The sequence below is a fragment of the Maylandia zebra genome, linkage group LG19 (genome assembly GCF_041146795.1).
Source record: "Maylandia zebra isolate NMK-2024a linkage group LG19, Mzebra_GT3a, whole genome shotgun sequence".
In the NCBI taxonomy this organism is placed as follows: domain Eukaryota; kingdom Metazoa; phylum Chordata; class Actinopteri; order Cichliformes; family Cichlidae; genus Maylandia; species Maylandia zebra.
In genome coordinates this window covers 9,034,692-9,055,542 of record NC_135185.1, presented here as the reverse complement: position 1 = coordinate 9,055,542, position 20,851 = coordinate 9,034,692, and the positions used below count along the sequence as shown (strand labels likewise).

The 20,851-nt window shown below is 46.1% G+C and overlaps 2 protein-coding genes across 7 annotated transcripts in view; both read right to left on the bottom strand.

Moving 5' to 3' along the window:
- Nucleotides 1–14,766, bottom strand: part of mapkbp1 (mitogen-activated protein kinase binding protein 1) — a 31,530-nt gene extending 16,764 nt beyond the window's left edge. For 3 of the 4 annotated variants that reach the window (XM_023153616.3, XM_004569901.3, XM_023153617.3), the window contains exons 1-10: nucleotides 14,419–14,766; nucleotides 12,545–12,636; nucleotides 2,980–3,042; nucleotides 2,838–2,895; nucleotides 2,580–2,750; nucleotides 2,356–2,493; nucleotides 2,095–2,277; nucleotides 1,978–1,995; nucleotides 1,331–1,491; nucleotides 859–1,057 (exon numbers count right to left, since the gene is read on the bottom strand). In XM_023153616.3, coding sequence (XP_023009384.1) covers nucleotides 859–1,057; nucleotides 1,331–1,491; nucleotides 1,978–1,995; nucleotides 2,095–2,277; nucleotides 2,356–2,493; nucleotides 2,580–2,750; nucleotides 2,838–2,895; nucleotides 2,980–3,042; nucleotides 12,545–12,636; nucleotides 14,419–14,532 — 1,197 coding nt within the window. In that variant the 5' untranslated portion in view covers nucleotides 14,533–14,766. The remainder of the gene's footprint in view (nucleotides 1–858; nucleotides 1,058–1,330; nucleotides 1,492–1,977; nucleotides 1,996–2,094; nucleotides 2,278–2,355; nucleotides 2,494–2,579; nucleotides 2,751–2,837; nucleotides 2,896–2,979; nucleotides 3,043–12,544; nucleotides 12,637–14,418) is intronic. The other variant, XM_004569902.3, reaches the window with a different exon arrangement.
- A 2,262-nt stretch (nucleotides 14,767–17,028) lies between these two features.
- Nucleotides 17,029–20,851, bottom strand: part of mgaa (MAX dimerization protein MGA a) — a 29,860-nt gene continuing 26,037 nt past the window's right edge. For all 3 annotated transcript variants that reach the window (XM_004569897.5, XM_004569899.5, XM_014410123.4), the window contains exons 24-26: nucleotides 19,498–19,647; nucleotides 19,309–19,416; nucleotides 17,029–18,752 (exon numbers count right to left, since the gene is read on the bottom strand). In XM_004569897.5, the coding sequence (XP_004569954.1) occupies nucleotides 18,097–18,752; nucleotides 19,309–19,416; nucleotides 19,498–19,647 (914 nt within the window). In that variant the 3' untranslated portion in view covers nucleotides 17,029–18,096. The remainder of the gene's footprint in view (nucleotides 18,753–19,308; nucleotides 19,417–19,497; nucleotides 19,648–20,851) is intronic.

Sequence of the window (20,851 nt, the reverse complement as noted above, 5' to 3'; positions counted from 1 at the left end):
AAAGTGCTGTACATTGGAACTGTAAAATAAAATTACATGAGATATAAATAAAAAACAAATAAAAAAAGAGTGAAATCATTAATTAAATAACTACTTCAATTAAAAGAGAAACTAAGTCTCACTGAGGTTAAAAGCCAAGGAATAAAAGTGGGTTTTAAGACGTGATTTAAAAGTGGACAGTGAAGGGGCCTCTCTAACGTGCAAGGGCAAATTATTCCATAATTTTGGAGCCACAATAGAGAAGGCCCCGCCCCCTCTGAGCTTCCTCCTGGATCTCGGTACCTCCAGGAGCAGCTGGTCAGCTGACCTGAGAGACCGACAGGGTGTGTGGGGATGAAGAAGCTCAAATAGGTAGGGCGGGGCAAGACTGCGAAGGCATTTAAAAACAAACATAAGAATTTTAAAATGAACTCTAAAAGACACAGGCAGCCAGTGCAGAGAGGCTAGCACGGGGGTTATATGCTCTCTTTTTCGAGTTCCTGTTAGGATTCGTGCAGCCGCATTTTGAACCAGCTGCAGACGTGAGAGCAACAACTGACTGACCCCCACATAAAGTGAGTTACAGTCGTCCAGGCGAGAAGAAATGAAAGCATGGATCACTGTTTCAAGGTGCTGCCTCGAAAGAAAAGATTTTACTCTTGCCAGTCGCCTTAAATGATAAAAACTGGACTTCACCACTGCTCTGATTTGGTTGTCCAATTTAAAATCACTGTCCAACTTAAAACCAAGGTCAGTAACAACAGGTTTAACCACACAAAATATCCTCACAAACACAGACATCGATGACACACTGTTACGCCCCCACGGTTTCAATGTATGAGCAAGGCCCCATTACATCAGTAAAACCAGCACACTGACCTCCAGGCTCCACACACAGGATGAGTGATAGAGGGCGGAGTAAAGTTTTCCCGCCTTGCGGGGGTCACGGAGATCGCGGATGTCCCAAACATAAACGCTGTGGTCGTTGTAGACACATGACAGCCAGCGATTGGCGGGGTCGTAGGTCACTGCCACGGTGTCTGGGTAACGAGACTCCGGCCTGCAGGAGAACAGCTGACTGATGAAGACAAAGAGGAAGAACAATGAGAGCTGCGGTTTCCATGGAAACTGTTTCCACGATCAGCTGAGCTCTAAGTAAAAACCAGGTTTCCTGTTCTGTGTTTAAACAAAGATGTGCAGACTGGCGCCATGTGACCTCTGACACGTGTTTGTCAGCTAAACATGGCGACGGCATTCTCAGTGACGACTACTACGGGCTAACGTGCACTATAGTGGGGCTACATACCGACTACAGTAAGCTGTAGTAAAATAAGGTACAGGTGTGTGTTACCTGGCTTCCACCATACTGGCGACATCAACGCCAAGGCAGTGTGGCCGGGGCAGGGTGCACAGGAAGTGCAGGTTGGCGGGGCTGAAGGCTCGAACCGTCCCATCGGAGCAGCCACAGAAGATGAAGTCATCAGTGACACACAGACAGGTGGCCTGAGACGTCTGAGGACACACGGACAGGTAAGTACACGCACCTCCACCTGAGCTGTGACAGAATGCAGTAATACTGCAGTACTAACGCTAAAGTGCTGATACTACTGCAGTGCAGGACGGTGCTGCGATGGAGAGGGTAACGTGCCAGAGTGGGTGTGGTGATGTTATAGCCATGAGGTAGTTAAACGTGGACCTCGTTTGAAATTGACCAATGAGGGTGAGATGAAGGGAGTGGGTGTGTCTGATCTTTGTCACCAGAAACGTTTTACTGCTGTAAAAATCGCTCCTCGCCATTCAGCCGCCACGGCGCCGTGTCAGAGAGGATCGATAGCAAATGAACATTGTGATTAATAATGATGTCACACAGTCAGCTGCTGTGGTGGGAGGAGCTGTGGTGAAGGGCAGAGTTTGAAATGAAACAACGTAAACACGTTTGGTGGCGGCGTGTGTGTGTGGGATGTATTCGCGGCGGGCTGAGGTGGGACGAGGACTTACGGCGACAGAGTCGACCCTCTGCGCAGGAAGCAGAGGAGGAAGCAGAGCATTAGAGCAGAAACAGTGACATCACGCGACCACTGTGTAGACGCCTGCTATCAGGCTGCACGCACTCACCCTTAACTCCACCCACTTGTCGAGGAGCCGCCGGTCGTTGAACTCGCACAGCAGGCCGGAGGAGGTGATGCAGAAGGTGGAGGCGGCTTGTCTGCCCCGCCCACACGCCACATCACTGAAGAAGTTATTCCTCAGCTCGCCGAGCAGTCCCGAGCGCCCGAGCAAGGGCACGGTGGCGTTCACCTGCAGACACAGAAACCATCAGTAACCGCACAGGAAGTCCCAGCCAATCAATCTTTAGGTGGGCGGTCACGCGGGAACCTTGCAGGTCTTGGCGTGGTCCAGGTACCAGAACTTGACGTGTCGGTTTCCAGCGGTAACGAAGTAGGAGCTGTCATCCGAGAAGGAGACGGCGGTCACTTTGCTGGACACCTTATTGGACGCCACGACTACGTTTTTCTGAAACGGACAGACAGCAGCAGGTGAGCACGAAGACCTTTTCTCAGGTGGCATCTCTCAGGTGCACTCGGCCACGCCTCCATCACCTTCCAGTTCCATACGTTGACCACCATGTCGTGCTGGTAGCCCACGCTGACAATGTACTTCCCATTTGGAGAGAACGCCACGCACGCAATGCCATATTTATGTTCCTGCAGCTCGCACACCTGAATGCACTCTGATACCTCCCAGACCCGGACCGCCGGCATGTGACCACTCTGTGGAAGACAAGAAGGAAAAAAATAAGCATCATCTCTCACCTGAGGCACCAGGTGAACACCTGAGCGCTGTCGTGGCATGCTTACCTCTCCTGTGACCACATACTTCCCGTCCGGCGAAAATGCCAGCGTCGTGATTGCCTTCCTGTAACAGGAAACGGTCTTTATTCCATGTTTTCCTTACAGAAGCAGACAAGAAGTGTGATCTGATTGGCTGCTGGAGTCTTACCTGGAGCTGTTGAAGATGTGATGCTGTTTGTTCTTCCGTGGATTCAGCAGCACGACCACACACCTGCAATGACACGGCCAGGTAACATGATCAAAACACTCATTCACAGGAAGTAGGGCTGCCACAAACGATTATTTTGATAGTCGACTAGTCACCGATTAATTTTGCGATTAGTCGACTAATCAGATCATCATTCATTGAATGTAAAACGTACAGCTTATTGCACCAGCAGCATCTGCTCTTATATAACTATTATTAGCTTACAGCTTTAAGTGTTTAAGGTCTGTGCTAACTAAAAATAAAGACAAGATGATAGTTTATTAAATTTTAATGAAATTTGCAGATTGTTTCGGTGAAGTTTAATAAACTCCTTGCTATCTAAAGTATAACAGGACACCGGAGTAAATTCTGGAGCATCTCACACTTCTGATAATCAGCTGTTTATTCAGCTGTGTAAAAACTATAACTTTAATCTCAGCCAAACCGATTTACTCAGGAACAAATAAAATACTAAATAAAGCCAAACAATAACATTTTTAAGTTATCTAAGTGACTTATATATCATGTTTAACCTGAATAGTGAAAGACGGCGGTGGGTTTGAAAACGATTTGCTGGGAGTCCGGTGTTCTCACGGCTCTAGTGAGCCTTGCCCCCGGCTAGCTATCGAGCTAGTGGGTAACAGACGTCTCCGAAAACATCGGAGCGCTTTTGAAAATATGTGGTGTCTTGACAAATTGAGCAGATATTTGAGGTTTACACAGCTACATTCTCGCCTGAAAATATGTTAAACGTTTATTTTGTGACCCAGAAAGAATAATAAGAGTAATATTAAAACTAATTAGCTGCCGCCATTGTTGGAAACTGAGCTGGGCTGCGCTATGAATTCTGGGACACAGCTTCTTCTTCTTCTTCGGGGTTTAACGGCAGCTGGCATCCTTGTACATGCAGTGCTGCCATCTTCTGTTTCAGTCCGTTATTACACTCTTAAATCCTACTACTTATTCCTGCGTCTTTGAGGTTCTTACAAAGCTTCAAACGATGCGTCGACTATTAAATTAGTCGTGACTATTCGACTAATCGTGGCAGCCCTAACAGGAAGGCAGAGAAAGTTGTCTGGTTTCCAAAATAAAAGACCTGGGACGGTTTTCCTTCAATCCGATTGTTAAGTGATGACGTGACGAATCCTACTTCCGGGCCTAAAGTAGTCTGCGTTTAATATGGCTTTTGTGTTGTTAACATGTTTAATGTTATGTATTTTCTTCTATTTAATCTCAAAAAGCTCCTAAAACAGTCAGTGATCACCGTTGACCTCCCTCGGCTTTTATTACCGCTAATCATTTATTTAAGCTCAGTTTTTAAAACCTTAGGATGTAACTACAGCCCAGCCCATGCAGCAGTATATGAATGACTAACCTCGTATTGTGGATGGATTTTCTCAGTTGTTCTCCTGGCTGAAGTTTGGTCCCTTTTACAGCATCCTGCCATGCGATTACATTTGTTCCTGACCACCGAGAACACTCACGTTAACTTTTATCGAGTGGAAAAAAAGTTAGCTTGTTTATATTATGCTAACATAGCTGTGTCGCTAGCGGTCACGTAGCACATCATTATATACCAGCTAGCCTAACTTCAGTAACCCTACAAACGTCACTGCTGTTTAGTTTTCTGTCTTCATTTATGTTGGAAGTGATAACAGAGCTGTACGTTTGAATTTGTTTCCAAAACCCCGCAGTCAGGACATGCTATATTGTAGTTAGATAGAAGCTAGTGAGCTAACTTCCTGCTAACTTCTAACTCCGTTAAATGTCATAAATTCCGTTTTCATTGATGCCTGGATGTTAAACTCAATTGTTACACCTGGTAGAGCAGAACGCTGATCATTTTATTAAAGATGAAAGACTTTAGACAGTTTTTCAACTCTCATAATACCATAGTGCAGCAGTCCCCAACCCCCGGGCCTCGGACCGGTACCGGTCTGTGAGTTGTTTGGTACCGGGCTGCGAGAGTTGAGGCTCAGGTGTGAAATGTATAGTTTTCAGGGTTTTTATCGGTTTTCAGCGTTATTTTGTTATCATTTTTATCGTTTACTCGGCTTTCCTTGGTCTTTTCACGTGTGTTATGAATAAATCTTCTTTTTTTCGGTACCGGTACTAGTTTTATTTTGTTGTATTTATCCGCGACACCTTAAAGGCCGGTCCGTGAAAATATTGTCGGGCATAAACCGGTCCGTGGCGCAAAAAAGGTTGGGGACCACTGCCATAGTGATCGTTTGATATATGGACCTGCAGCGGAGTTTAGGCCAAGACACGGCTAGTGACATCAGACTTAATGACCAGATTGCCCGAGGATGGGGCAATAGGATGAACTATTGAAACCAGCCCACTGAAGGAACAATGTCATTATGCAAATGTCCTGTTTATAAGATTGTGGAAACCTGCAGTCAGCTGAGACTGAAGAAGTCACCTGGATGAGTGACGAAACGTTTCTCCCACTGAAAACATCCAGATGAACAGAATCAACTTTTGGAGATGGAGGAAAATCTCACAGTTTCAAAATAAAAGCTTTCAGTTAGCTATTGGCTGTTACCAACATGCCTTAAATATGTGAATTTTGCAAAACAAAAGGTCAGACTGAATTTTATAAAATAAACAGGATGCTCAGCAATGCCAGGTTTTCAAAGTAAAAACCTCCCAAGTTTCCCCACTTCAAGCGTTAGCAGGAAGCTGCAGACGGAGTCAGGCACAAGCAACAATCCCACGTCGATTCTGTTTCTAAAGCAAAATTCACCAAGAAGAAGAAGGAGCAGAGCATTCTGGGAGATTAAAAACCCTGAAACAATAAGCAGTTTATGGCTGCATCCCAATCCAGGGTTTAAGGCACAGTGGCGCGCCGAAAGCTGTCCCAATTCAAAGGCTGCTCGAAATGCGGCCCTCAAATGCGTCCTTCATTTCCCTGAATTTTAAGGATGTGGCGGCGTAGACTTCGCGGTCCCATATATCCCACAATTCATAGCGCGGCAGTCGGTGTGGATAATTTTGCCGCAGACGGCAGAAGCGGAGCAGCCGAAGAGTAAACTTTCAAAAGTAAGTAGTGAATATTATGTCACTTATTTATGTGAAAATGTTTAATAATGAGGAACATTAAAACATTACTGTTGGCCACATGTCGGCAAAGTTATTTGCCATTAGTGATGGTTGTACGTTCAGCTTTTACTTGCTTTTAAAGCTATTAAAATATAATAATACAATAGTCGACCTTAATCTTACAGAGAATGTGGATAATTAAAGTCAGTCATATATCCACAAACACAACAAGCTGAAAGTCAGTGATGCTGCTCGGTTTGCAGTCCTGAATATCACGGCACAAGCAGGATTCACTGCACTGTTAATGTTAGCTATGTTATATTGCTGCCTCTGTTCGGTGGTGTCGAGCCAAACGGACTTTAACGTGTGTTTGAACGAGCTGACGGTTCACTCGTTAAGCTGAAAGAAAGATGCTTTAATCACAGCAGTCACACATGTGTCTACTGTACCATCTGGGAACTCTTCTTGTTTAGCACTCATAATGACACAAACACTAAATCCTCCTTCTCTGGTGCTGTTGTGTAGCAGTGTATACACCTGAGACTGTCACCTGTCTGTCTGTCCTGCACTCTCTCTCTGTTTCTTTCTCTCTGATTGTGGAATAAAAGTATGAACATGTGTTTATAAGTCACACTTGTGTTTGAATCCTGCAGCTTATCACACATTTGATTTCCATGTGTGACAACTGCAAGTGTCCAGAGTGATGACAGACTGAGGGACCCACTGCTGCACATCATCTGTGAGGCTTTGCACCCCTGATGATACACCAGGAAAAACTCAGCAGTGTGTGAGGAAGAGGAGGAGGAAGAGCCAGCAGCAGCTGACAGATGGAGAGAATAGACAGACTGTTCCCTGTTTGTGAAGGACTGCTAGGAAAGTTTAGAATAACTAATTGTCTGTCCTGAATCAGTCTTATTAGGTAATGTTCAAATAATTTGATCATTCCAGTGTTTTCAGTGTGGGAGAAAGTACTCAGGGCCTTCAAGTTACACACTATGAAAGGCAGCAACAAGTTTAATGTTCAGAAACCTAAAGTATGTATCAGCAGCAGAATGGAGCTAAAAATAAATGTTTGTTTCAGTTCTATGAAGCTTTGAGTATTTTGGATTAGTAGCACTGCTGTGTGTGTTGCATCATATTGCTGTAATTGTTTATATGCTTTATATATTCTGAGCTAAGTTGATCTATAGTGTTACATCATATTCTGTAAGGATGTTATGTGTTTGTAGACTTTCTGCCCAGTTTGACCCATTTAGCAGAAGTCAGCCTGTTTAAGGCTCTGATATCTATTCTGTGTGACTTAAAGCAGTTATGACATGGTCTGATTTTCTCACCCAATAAAGGAATATTTCATACATCAGTCTACTCTTCATTCTATCAGACACAGTTATCACAGCTCGTACATTTCCTTTTTACACATGTATGTAAGCATTGAGCCAAATTTAGTAATGCCAGCATACTGAAGGAACGACATTTGTCTCTTATATATATAATACATCTATAGATACACTGTCAAAGATACTTGAGTGTCTTTGAGTGAAGATTTAAGGTGACAGGAAATATAAATAACTGCAACTTAAATCTTTACTGAAGCTCAGTATTTGACACAGAGTTCAAACTCACTGCTGTAATAACTAATAATGATTTAATATAATAACTATAATATTGGCCATCTCATATTTACACTGACTTTAGTCTCATGAACGACATCAGCTAATTGTTATGTACTAGCTAATCTTAAATGACTGTTCAGTACAGAAATGAAGCCCAACAATCATGATTTACAGTCTTGTGGTCTCAGCCTCAGATACTTATTAAATCACACAAAGCTCACGTAGAAACAAACAAACGAACAAAATGTGTTCTCGTTCATTTCTGTCAACCACACGTTTCCAGCTATCATGGTTGCTAGGCAACCTGGGCAGCGCGACGGAGGCTAGACCGTCCCATTTCACAAGCCTCGCACTTCCGGCCTCAGCGGTCTTTGAGTACGCGGCCCTTGAGGACCGTTGAGGCTGCAGACCCTGAATTGGGATACAGCCAATGATCCTGAGGAGACTACTACAACCTGTGAACAGGTAGCCATGGAAACCACACCTGCTGTAAACAGCTTTGTTTCCTGTCAGCTGATGAACAGAGATGGTCAGCGTGCTGCAGTAAGTGGGCGGTACAAGTCCTGAGACACCTGTGCAGGTGTTTCCTCCCTGTGACTATCTCAGACCATTGTTTATGTCAACCCCCCCGCCGTGGTTCTCTTTATGTTCATGTTAAATAAATGAGACTCAGTGCCCCCCCCCCTGCACCTGTGGTTACTCAGAAGCATCAATTTTACCGTGCACGGTTACCTGCAACAGCAGGTTTGATTCTCCTCCCCTCACTCACGCCCCCTCTGTCAGCCGTCTGAGCTTCTGTCTGCGTTCACTGAAAACACTTTTGTCTGTGCGGTTTGTGTTCAGGGCACACCTGTGTGAAGAGCTCACATGTGAACAGCTCTTCTTCCGATTGGATGGTACCTGTGTGGGAGCGGTTGCCCACAGCTCACACACAGGACTGTGTCAGCATGGCTTCAGAGAAGGTTTAAAGATGGCGGTCAGACCTGCTGTGCAGACTTGACATCCATAAACACGCCCTCACGCACACACCACCCTTAGCGTTCACACACACACTCTGTAAATGAAACTCATGGATGTGGGTCACACACCTGCAGTCACACTGCAGAGCACTCAATTCTCCCACAGGACACGAAGGCAGTGTGGACCTGCCTGACCTCCCCTGTAAAACAGAGCAGCTCTAATGTGCGTCTGTTTGGTGACTGTGTGCGTCCGAGCTCAGCCTTCATCCAGCAGATCCACAGAGACCCCATCAGGACCTCATGCTTCCAAACACGTCACCCGTGTTTATAAAAAGCTCCATGTTCACCTAAACTTGACCCTGAAGAGGTCACCAGGGTGCAGCGGACGTCAGCGGCAGGTAGAGTCACTGTGGAACCCACAGAGAGCCAATGAGCACGTGCAGACGGCTGCTCTGAAACAGACCTGAGATCAACGAGTGAGCTGTAACACAGAGCCAGGAGAGCTCACACACACACACAGCTAGATGACTCACACACACACAGGGATTATACATGTGTCTGTCTGTGTGTGAGTCTGTGTGTGTGTGAGATCAGCTGTGAAGCCTGCAGCAGATTAAAGGAGCAGCCACGAACAACTACCCGCTGACGCCTTATTGGTCGGATCAGTTCATCAAAGCAAAACAGCTTTGTTGCTGAGGCGGATCCGGACCTGCTAGTGAGTGTGTGTGTGTGTGTGTGTGTGTGTGTGTGTGTGTGTGTGTGTGTGCAGATAAACATGTCGTGCTGCTGACTGTTCATCTGGAAGCCGCTGAATCAGCAGCCAGTTACAGTCTTCCTCTCTCACACACACACACACACACACACACAGAGTCGACTGCGCCTCCTTCACAGATAGAGGAGGACATAAAGACAGTTAAACCTCAGTGAAGCTGCTGCAGTTCTCAGTGTGGCCTGATGGTGGCAGCGCTTGATGCGGCAGAGAGCGTTTATTTAGTTTATCGTCATGGAAACATGTAGGAGGTTCATGGGAGATGCTGATGGACATTTTTTAGCCTTCGTGTACTCGTTAGCTGTGTAGCTGTTAGCCGTGGCAGTGTGGCCACGCCCACACACAGCACCAAGCAACTGGGTTTAATCAGTAGACGTACGTGGGCGAGCAGTAACGCAGTACATTCTGCAGTAATGCAGTAATTTCTGCAGTAACACAGTACAAGCTGCAGTAACGCAGTACAAGCTGCAGTAACGCAGTACAAGCTGCAGTAACGCAGTAATTTCTGCAGTAACGCAGTACATTCTGCAGTAACACAGTATATTCTGCAGTAACAGTACATTCTGCAGTAACAGTACATTCTGCAGTAACACAGTACATTCTGCAGTACCAGTACATTCTGCAGTAACACAGTACAAGCTGCAGTAACGCAGTAATTTCTGCAGTAACGCAGTACATTCTGCAGTAACACAGTACATTCTGCAGTAACAGTACATTCTGCAGTAACACAGTACAAGCTGCAGTAACGCAGTAATTTCTGCAGTAACGCAGTACATTCTGCAGTAACAGTACATTCTGCAGTAACACAGTACAAGCTACAGTAACGCAGTATATTCTGCAATAACGCAGTACATTCTGCAGTAACGCAGTACATTCTGCAGTAACACAGTACATTCTGCAGTAACGCAGTACATTCTGCAGTAACACAGTACAAGCTGCAGTAACGCAGTACATTCTGCAGTAACACAGTACAAGCTGGAGTAACACAGTACAAGCTGCAGTAACGCAGTACAAGCTGCAGTAACACAGTACTGTGGATGCAGAGAATCAAACTGCGTGTTCTTCTTCTGTAGTGCCGCCGGCCTTCATGCACTCCCTCACATTAACCCATATTCACGCCGCCGCTGCACTGACCCACTTCCTGTCACTGTGTTTAAACGGCGCTTCGTCAGCCGTGACCTGAAAGCGCAGCTCCACACAAATGGACCAATCAGCAGCCCCTCCTCCCGTGCCTGCGGCTGATTGCACAGCATAAAATCCTGGAAACTGGACGCCTTCCCAGACCCCCGGTGACATTCCCATCATTCCTCTGGACTCCGACTCACAGAGCACCGTGACCTCTGACCTGTGATTGTTCTCATAAAGGAAGTTTTTCTGGGTTCTTTTGTGACTAAAATGCGTCTCTGTTTTGTTTCACACGGCGTCGCCGCTGCTCAGCTCCACCCACTTGTACAGGCTCATCGCCGTCTGCCGAGGTCTTCTGATCGTGGTTTCAGACATACGTCTAAATCCTAAAATGAGTTAGTGTGCATGTCATCGGCTAAGTCACAGATTGAGATGAGACTTCCCACTATCCAATCACATGCTGAGACTGTTGTTTCTGGGATAGGCTCCACCCCCCTGAGAAGGATCTGGATGAACACGTTAACCTTACTGCAGTTTACTGAGTGCAGATAAACATGTGAGCTCGTTTCAGTGTGAACGCTGTGTCTGCTTCTAAGATCTGCCATCTATAACAACAAGCAATAATGATGATGATGATGATAAAAGTGTTTTCAGAGCTCTCCCCTCACACTGACCGCCTCCTTTAGTCTGTTCGTGTCTCAGCAGCTGTTAAACGTGTGTTAATGACCTCACTGCGCTAGTGGATCGTTTCACCTGAGGATCATCTGGATCATCTCAAACTGACTGTTTCTTCTGTGTGTCTGCTCTTATTGAAATATCAGCATTTTAGTCATTTGGGGTGAATTTGAATTTAATCGTTAAGAGGAACACAGCATAAAGTAACTTATTTATTGTGAAAAATACTTCTTCCACCTGTCACAATGATATGCAACATAAGGCTGCATAGATGCGCCACGGCTCACCTGAGCTGACTGACATTTGATAATATGTGATCGTAAGCAGCCGAGGTGGTTTGTGGCACATGTGGCAGGAAAAGTAAATCATGACACAGAACATGAAGAGTTTATGACAGGTGCTGCTGGGCGGAGTCCTGTGGAGCTGCAGGCAGGTACTAAATGTGGAGTTGTTGGTGGCGTGCAGCACTGTTGATGAATTTTGGAAAATGACTCCGGTCTAGGCTTCAGTGTTTGCGCCTGTGTTTAAATGACGGGAATTCCTGCATCCTTAATCTTCGTGAATAAATATGTTTATGAAATAAAATCGTGCTACAAAAATGAGCTGAAGGAGTTTAGTCCCTGAGACTCAGCCACTGTAGGCTTCCTGAGTAAGACAGATAGATAATAACATCCATCTTCTTCCGTTTATCCGGGGCCAGGAGGCGGAGGCAGCACCATCCGTCACTCATAAACGTGACTCCTGCACCTGGAGCAGGAACAACGGAAACGAAGTGCATCTGCTTTTCTCAGCTGTCGTGTTATTTTCAGTCACATTTGTTTTTGATGGCTGACTGAATATTTTCAAATGTAGATTTTTACATCATGTTTGATAAACGTTCATAAATACGCAATAAGAATAAGCAGTGTGATGCTTGTATTTATTATGAAGGAGTCATTTGAAACACACCAGTAACACCAGCTGGAGGAACAGCCTAACAGCCTGATCAGGCTGGCTCCTCCTCCTCCTCCTCAGGAGCAGGAGCCTCTTCCTTTGTACCTCGAGACAGCCAACTGTACAACTCGGAGAGACGTGGAGGAGTGGCAGGAGGGGTGGAGGATGGACGACATCAACCCGGTAAAAAAAACACACGTGAACAGTTTTCCTGAGGGGACCTCTCCGAGGGCTTAAAGCGCTATTCTATTCTTTTTTATTGTATATGACCTCATCTTCGTCAGGTCAGCCATCGCCATGACTACCATCATCATATCATTTCATCATCATCAGCTGTGACAGAAAAAAACCCAAATTTGGCATAACTAAAGTCACCGTTTTCCCATTAGCCCTCAGTGCTCTCTCACCCTGCTGGATACGCCACCAGTCCACTCCGGGGGTCACAGGCCAGCGCTCGGTTCCCTGGTGCTGTGATTCCCAGAACCTTCTCCAAGGTCACCTGAAGGGCAAAGGCCAGAACGTGACAGGTTAACTCCTGCGAATGTGTTCGTGTTGATCTTTCTTTCACAGGAGTGACAGCGCCGCGAGCGGCAGGCCCCACCTGCTGATTTAAACACTACAGCTCACATGATGCTTTGGGACACACACAAAGCTGTTTCTGTTCACAACAAAAGCAGCACTGCTCTGCAGAGAGCCTTCAGTGATCAGATTATTGATCAGATCACTGATCACTGACAGACTGAAATTAGGCAGGTCAGAGGTCAGAGAGGAGCGCCAGCGTCAACGCACAGAGACCGAGTCTCTCTCTCTCTCTCTCACACACACACACACACACTTACTTCTGCCTCCATGCTGCCAGAAAATGTCCTGCTGCTCAGTCTGACTGCTGAGCGGCCAGATGCTAAACTAACAGCACAGAGAGAGAGAGAGAGAGTGTGTGTGTGTGTGTGTGTGTGTCCTCCTCACATGACTCCCCTCCCCCTGCACCAAACTCTATTCATGATTTCACAGTTTTTGGCCCTCTCAGCTCAGCACGAACGCTTTCCTCCAAACCGTCCAATCAGATTAAAAGAAACCACGAGGATGAATCATCACGCGAGTCTGCAGGACGCCGCTCGCCAGGCAAGTAGCAAGTGATTTTCTTTGCCTCTGAATGGCGATTCAGGAGAAACTACTCAGGAACAGTGAGACGCTGCGTCAGTCGTCAGAGACGTGACGAGCTTGCCGACAGGAAAGGCTCGCATCCGAGTGGCTCAAAGGTGCCACAGTCTTTCGGTTTGAGCTCATATTGTTTTAATGTGTAATTTCAGTTTATCTACAACTGCTTCTCACTCCTGCCTGTGCTCAGAAACTTTTAGTCTTCCATTAAACGCCATGGATGTGCGTGTATCCATCCAGTAAACTTTACTGCTGACACTAATAAGCCTCTGAAAGGGCCGCTGAGCTCAGCCTGGACACCACTGCATTAACACGACATGATTCTAATGTGAAGCCCAAACTGGGCTGCAATGTCCCCATAACAAAGATCGTCTCCAAGGAGCACAAACAGCCTAACTGCTGAGTCTCTGCTCTCCATTTCAATGGGGACAAACGGCAAAGTCCCCACAATGCAGTTGTGTGAACAAGTATGCGTTCCCACAACATGACCAGAACAGGTGGGGCGTGTCCCAGTAAATCAGCAGGCACACAAAGGATTGTGGGAAGTGAAGCTGCTAACAGATGAAGGGGCCCGCAGGTGATAGACCAGCTGGACGGGACAGACAGGTTCTCACAATGTGAGCGTCCGCACAAGTCTACAGCACAAATCTTGTGATTCAGGATGGTTTGGTGCACAAAAATGCTTTCAGACAGCAAGGCCCATATTTACAAAGGAGGAGGAGGAGGAGGCACTTTGAACCAAAGACTGCTCCATACAGTGAGAACAACGTGAGGACATCTGCAGAAACAGAGAGCCTGTTTAGCACAGTGTTTGGCATCTGAGAACAAAATGAGGACCAGTCAAAGGTCTTTATGAGGACCATCAGAGGAAAGGTCATCAGGGAGGGTCCTTATTTTCCACACAGACCAGTTCAGGTGTGTGTTTTGCACCGATAACAGCAATGATGAGAAAATAAAAATGTTGAATTTTAAACAATCAATTTTAAAAAATTCAATAAAAACAGACGACAGCTAATGTCAGTTAGAATAAGCTCTATTTATCAGTTAGAAACAATTAAACAATAAAACCACCAGACTCCAGCAGAAACACAATAGGTTCCGTGTGTGTGTCAGTCGCGCGCACCTTGTCGCTGAGCTCGCGCCTGTGCCGCGCGCCGGTGCCACTCCGCCGCAGTTTGATGGACGGGGAGCGCAGCAGGCTCCTGATGCGGCTGCGGATCGTTCCGTCCGCGGCCATCGCGCCGTTAGCCGCCGGCTAGCTGCGGCTCTCAGCGGCTGCTCTGCGCCGCCATGCCTTCAGAGCCGGGCCGGACCGGGTGTTCCGTGAGCACGGTCCTGGTTCGGTTCTGCGCTGTTCCGGGCCGCCGTTCCGCATCGTAGTCCTCCCCCGCAGCGAGGAAACGGGACGACCGGGACCGGACTGATCAGAGCGGCGATCCGTTAGTGTCAATGCCGCACGCGACACCCGCACTTCCGGTCACACCTTTCAAAATAAACACGTTCTCTCAAATAATTTAGACGCTACAGTCCAATCACAGCTGTTATCCAGAGGTGGGACCAAGTCATTGTTTTGCAAGTCTCAAGTAAGTCTCAAGTCTTTATCCTCAAGTCTCAAGTCAAGTCTCAAGTAATGTCAGGCAAGTCCGAGTCGAGTCTCAAGTCACTGGTGTAAAAGTCCGAGTCAAGTCACAAGTCTGAAACTTTGAATTTCAAGTCCTTTCGAGTCTTTAAAAACCCCCCGAAAAAAAGCATGTTGCAGTTATATGCTAAATGTAAATATTAGACCATGTAATTTTAAAATCTGTGTTTTTCTCAACACATGACAAAATAGTGAACTTAGAAAATATACACAAATTGTGAAATTGCACCTCTTTAAAATGCAGCTCAATTAAACCTAGCTCCAAGAATAATTTTCACCGACAGTTCTGAGATAAGCTGCATGTTATTCTTGGATGCGGTTGTAGGACCAGCTTTAAAATCGCATGACAAAAATATCATACATATTAAAAAAAAACTGTATCACCAACGTAGCCTGGACAACATTTGCTAGTTAGATGAAGTCAGCTATCTCATCCTAGCATATTTATATGCATATTTATAATTATACGGTTCTTGGAGTGAGTGCACACACTCATGAAGTTTAGTAACTTCAGGTCACTGCAACAAGCCCAGGTACAGTTTACCGACGGATGGGTACAGGACCTTGAAATGCACCGTGTAGAACGAAAGACCATCGTACCTATCATAAGTTTACCAGTCTCACAAATCGTCGTCATAAATACACATTCGTTAACCGTTTATTAATAGGACCTTTGAGCTCAACGGTAATTAATCAGTAGTGGAAATAATTTCTGGTACCCATCACAGAAATGTAGCAGTGACAATAATACTGTATGCTGTAATCGCACTGGGCAATTAGTGATACAAAAACCTGTTTTATCCTGTGAATAAAAGTATATGTTTTTGTCAATGTACCATAATAACAGAGGCGAAACGCAATATTGTGTCAGGACAAGTCACTATTTATGCACAATAAATAAAGGAGCATAGCGTGACAATTTCTGTTCAGCGCCAGACTTGCTTGTAACCTATATCACCAATTATGTTATGAAAAATGACGCATTAACTACAACAGCAGACTGACCTTTGTGTAAATGCTTGGAGCAGACTAACCTGTGAGCTGGAGTGTTCTGGGACGTTATATTTGATCTTTGAATGGCTGAAATCCAGGCCATCCATCGCGTCTTTGCTACTTCGGAAACATGGCTCGAACAATTTCTCTTCAACGACGTAATCCGATAACAACCGATCTCTTTACCCGTCGGCTTCCCGTGGCTGTCATGCGACCGGCTATTGCAGTTAATAACACAACGGCTTCTTGACATTTTTGTGTTTCTTTTTATCGCTGTGTGACTGATTTCAATTGAAAGCCTGCGTGCGCTAGTACCTCTTGCCACGAGTTCCCAGAATCCTTTGCGGTTTTACCCCTGAATGACATCACATTTTCAATCTCTATATAATATGCATGTTAAGTTTTATATTTGGGGTGAAATATCAAGTCTTTTCAAGTAAACCGGTTCAAGTCCAATTCAAGTCCCAGGTCATTGGTGTAAAAGTCCAAGTCAAGTCACAAGTCTTAGAACATTTTTTCAAGTCAAGTCTGACTCGAGTCCAAGTCATGTGACTCGAGTCCACACCTCTGCTGTTATCATTAGCTCATTTAGCATGGACATTACTTCGGATTTAACACAGCAATGCCTCAAAAGCAAGATTTACTGATCACTTACTTTTATTGACATGAAACAAGATTTTTCTTTCGAAAGTTGTTTTTTTCTTAAGATGCGATGCTTTTACTTTGACAGTCATCGTCCGGTGTCGCGTGTCAGAAGTCGGATGACGCGTCTTCACTGTTAGCGCAGAGCATAAGCGCCTCTCAGCGGCACCGGACACTAACCGCAGCTTCTTTTTTTCCTATATTAGCCGTAACTCACCTGTAATGACGCCATAAAAATCGATGGTGAGCCAAAATAAATCAAACACTTTAAATCAGAAACTCAAACAACTCATCTGGATAGAAACTTTTTTTTTACTGATTATTTATTTTTCCTCGTTTGCTGGATGATGTGTTCAGGTACTCTGAATCAGAAAACTCAGCTTTAACTTGAAAGTTTCAGGTGAGAAACTCATCAAACACACCAGGAAACCTTTTGTTGAATAAAAGTAGGATGCAGACTCAAATATTTAACTTTTATTGGTACCTGTTTTCCTTCCAGCTGTTAGGACAGCTGAGGTAAACATGTAGAAAAAGTCATTAAGAAAAAGAAAAGGTGAGTCCAGGTGAGTCCCCTGTGATGACTGCGTTTTTCCTGCAAAACATGAAGAAACTGAAACATTCCACCATGGTGAGACACTGACCGCTTTCACAAAGTTCCTTTAAATAAAAAAATAAAAGCAGGAAACAATAGCTGGACCTTCAGAATAAAGTATGAACGTTTGGAGGCGAGTAGCCCGAATGCGCTCTCTTTGTGACGTGGACGCCACTCTCAGACATGAACTTGCAACCTGTGAAGGCGTCTCTCGGCTCACCTGGCGCCGATACAAACAGGAAGACATTTGAACGCAACATCAGAACATTCTGTGGGGACAGGGCTTCTTCCTCAGCACGCCATCAAGTTTCTCTGAATGCAGCCACTGAAAACAGCATGCTACAGTAACTCTTTCAAAGACAGATGTGACAGGTTCAACAGACATTTTTAAAAACTGAAATCCCCACTATCTTGGCTGCGAGGAAGAGGGGCGGGTCTGACCATGAAACCGCTCACTCACTGGATAACATAGTGACTGACGAGTCATTAGCCAATGAGCAATCAACAAAACACCACAGCTGATCCTCCATTTTGAAAGACATGATTGAGATACATGACCTCAGCATGAAGCGTGTACAGAGGTCAGAGGTCAGAGCAGCGTCGTGCTGCAGACTTCTATAGGACAGAACTGCAGTGTTGCCCCCTGGTGGCTGTCAGGTAGAACGCAGGTTTAAGGCACTTCCATATTTTTCAGAAGCAGCGTCTGCGTTTTTTCCGGTCAGCGCGTCGGAAAACCAGGACACCGTCGCCCTGTTCCAAACCAATCAATACCTGAATATTGATCCTTAGTAATCCACAAACGATAACTGATTGTTACCATGGAAGCGCCACAATCAGTCTATGCTTTTCTTTTTTTCCTCCCAATGTGCCAACTCCCATCAGGACCCAACCAGGAAGGTGCAGCTGCTGTGACATCATTATTTCTGCGTGTGATGTCAGCTGGGGGCGTTTCCTCTTAATCCCAGAGGAACCAGCCTCGGCATCGGCCTCCAGGCCACGCCCCTGTGCCCTTGCCCCTCTTCTCCCCCTGCCACTGTGCCCTCTCTTTCCCTGTTGCCTGGGCTTGCCACTTTGGCTCCGCCCACCTTCATCTGCAGCAGAGGGGGCGGGGCCAGCACGCCTCCTTTAGGACTGCCTGAAGTGGTCAACATCGTTTCTGTATTGAGGTTAGGCCCAACCCCATCTGTGTCAGAGTCTGAGTCCAGCTGCAGCATCCAGGGGCTGTGGGTGTGTCCTTCCTCGTCAGCTCCATCCACCGCTGCAGCGTCCTGGTTTTTTTCCACCTGCTGATTAAGGAAGACAAACTCATCGAGGAGCGACGGCAGGCTCTTGTTCTCGCCCCTGCTCTCAGGCTTCGCCTCTCTCTCCTCTGTTTGGCTGTCAGAGCCGCAATACGACCAGGATGCAGGTGTGACCTCACCGAGGGGTGGAGTCTGGTCCTGGTGTATGATTCGATCTGAGGACTTAGATGATGCATCGCAGACCTCTAGAGGAGGAGCCGGAAGACCAGGGAGCAGCTGATGGGTTGGAGGCGGAGCCTGCTGTTGTGTGTTGGTCTGAATGAGTTTCAGCACCCCGCTGAGGCTGGAGCCTGGAAGAGTAAACAGATGATCAGCTGATCGGCCAAACAACCAATCATATGCCGTTACAATAACAACGTTTTTGTATTTCTCGGAGGGTTTTTTGGTTTAATTTGTCCATCTGACAGATGCTAATGAGTCCGACCCGGAAGGAGGAGGAGCTTACCAATGCTGTGTGAATGTGGGTGGAGCTGAGAGAGAGAGAGAGAAAAAAGTGTGAGCTAGGCGCAAAGGGCAGCGGTTCACGGTAAGCTGTCCTGCTTCCTGTTATGAGATATTCGGAGCGAAGCTTTGCGGACTGTACGCGGCGTCACGGCAAGATCAGAGCTGTTGGACAGGTCGCCGCTATCGTCCTCTTAGCGCCGTTGCTGAGTGATTCAAGGTGAATTTTTCACACTCGTGTTTAAAACCTGCGTGACTGAACTTCTCTTCACGCCGTCTTTCACAGATACGAACAGGCGGCGCCTGCACAACCGCTCATTAGACGCACCTGCTGTATAAATGATATCCAAGAATGTTTGTTTGGCCTCGAGGACAAATAAAACCGAGGAGGAGAGTGTTGGTTACCTGTCAGGTTGGTGACGGCGAGAGGCCTGGCCGGTGGGCAGAGCAGTGGGGTGAGATGGATCTGCTGACTGGTCAGAGTGGGAATGTTTAGGGTGACTGAGGCCAAGCCTACACAAAAAACAGAAACATCTGAGTTTCTAAATAAAAGCACAGCCAACCAGAGAGCGTTCAGGCTCCACGTGTCAGTACCTGGAGACGGCGCCGGCTGCAGCACCATTGAACCCGCTCTCACAGCATTCAGGGTCAGGACTGGTTGCCTGGGTAACGGTGCCCCGACCACAGAGAGAAGATCAGCTGGAACGAGACTCTGAAAGGACGACAGGTCACCTGGAGGATTACCTGGGCGAACAGGTGAAGGAAAACAGGAAGTTTAATCTGAAAACTTAAAAAACAAACTAATTAGTTTTAATCTGCAACGATCTGTCGAGTCTTTGCTTCAATGCTTTGTTGTGACGGTGACCTCATCACTCGGGTCACTCACACAGACTCTCCACTGGGGGCTTTCCTCTTGTCTGCTCCTGCACAGCCGCGTGCAGCACCCATAATTTTGTTGTACATGTACAACGACAATAAAGGATATTCTATTCTATTCTATTGAATAGATCAGCCGACAGCAGCCACCCTGTTTACATGGAGTCAGCACCCCCGGGTGAGACTCACCTTTTCTTAATGCAGCCGTTCGCAGGACGAATTTATGGTACCGTATTTACCGCACTATAAGGCGTAGGTAAAAGCCTTGAATCTTCACAAAAATCGACAGTGCACCTTATGTATGAGTTTTGGTTTGTGCTTACTGACCTCGAACCGATTTTATGGCTACACGATGCTCAAAAATCTGTCAAAAATAAATAAATAAAAATGTAGTGCCACTTCTCAGAGCGTTACGGTTACCATTGCCAGGAGCCTTGCAGAGTAATACGTACTGTGCTTTAACTCAACATTACCGTGTTGTGTGTGTACGACGACTTCAAAATGGCACCAGCGAAGAGACACGCTTACGAAGCGGATTTTAAACTCCGAGCAATCAGAGTAGAAAATGGAAATAGAGCAGCTGCGAGACGATTCGGCATTATTGAGTCGATGGTGTGCAAGTGGAGGAAGCAAGAAGATGACCTAGAACAAGAGGAGTTTCTGAGGGAACACGGCGCGATGGCCGCAGTTAGAGGACAAAACTGAACAGTGGGTTATTGGACAGAGAACAAATGGTAAATGGTCTGTATTTGTATAGCGCTTTACTTAGTCCCTAAAGACCACAAAGCACTTTACAGTCACATTCACAGCAGGTAGAAGTGTCTCTACACACTCAAGGCAACAGCGGTTTGTCTCAATGCGCCTTATAGTGCGGAAAATACGAACCAAGCTCGATTTTTCTGATGTTTCAGATAAACAGATCTGACCAATCACATCACTGCATTTGGCAGCGTGCTTATAGCTCAAATCGCACACTTGTACTGAATATGCAATGAAATCATAAAATAGCATTTTACGTCAGACACGCAGCTGAGCGCTGATGTCGTCCCAGCTCAAACTGCCCGCCTGACAT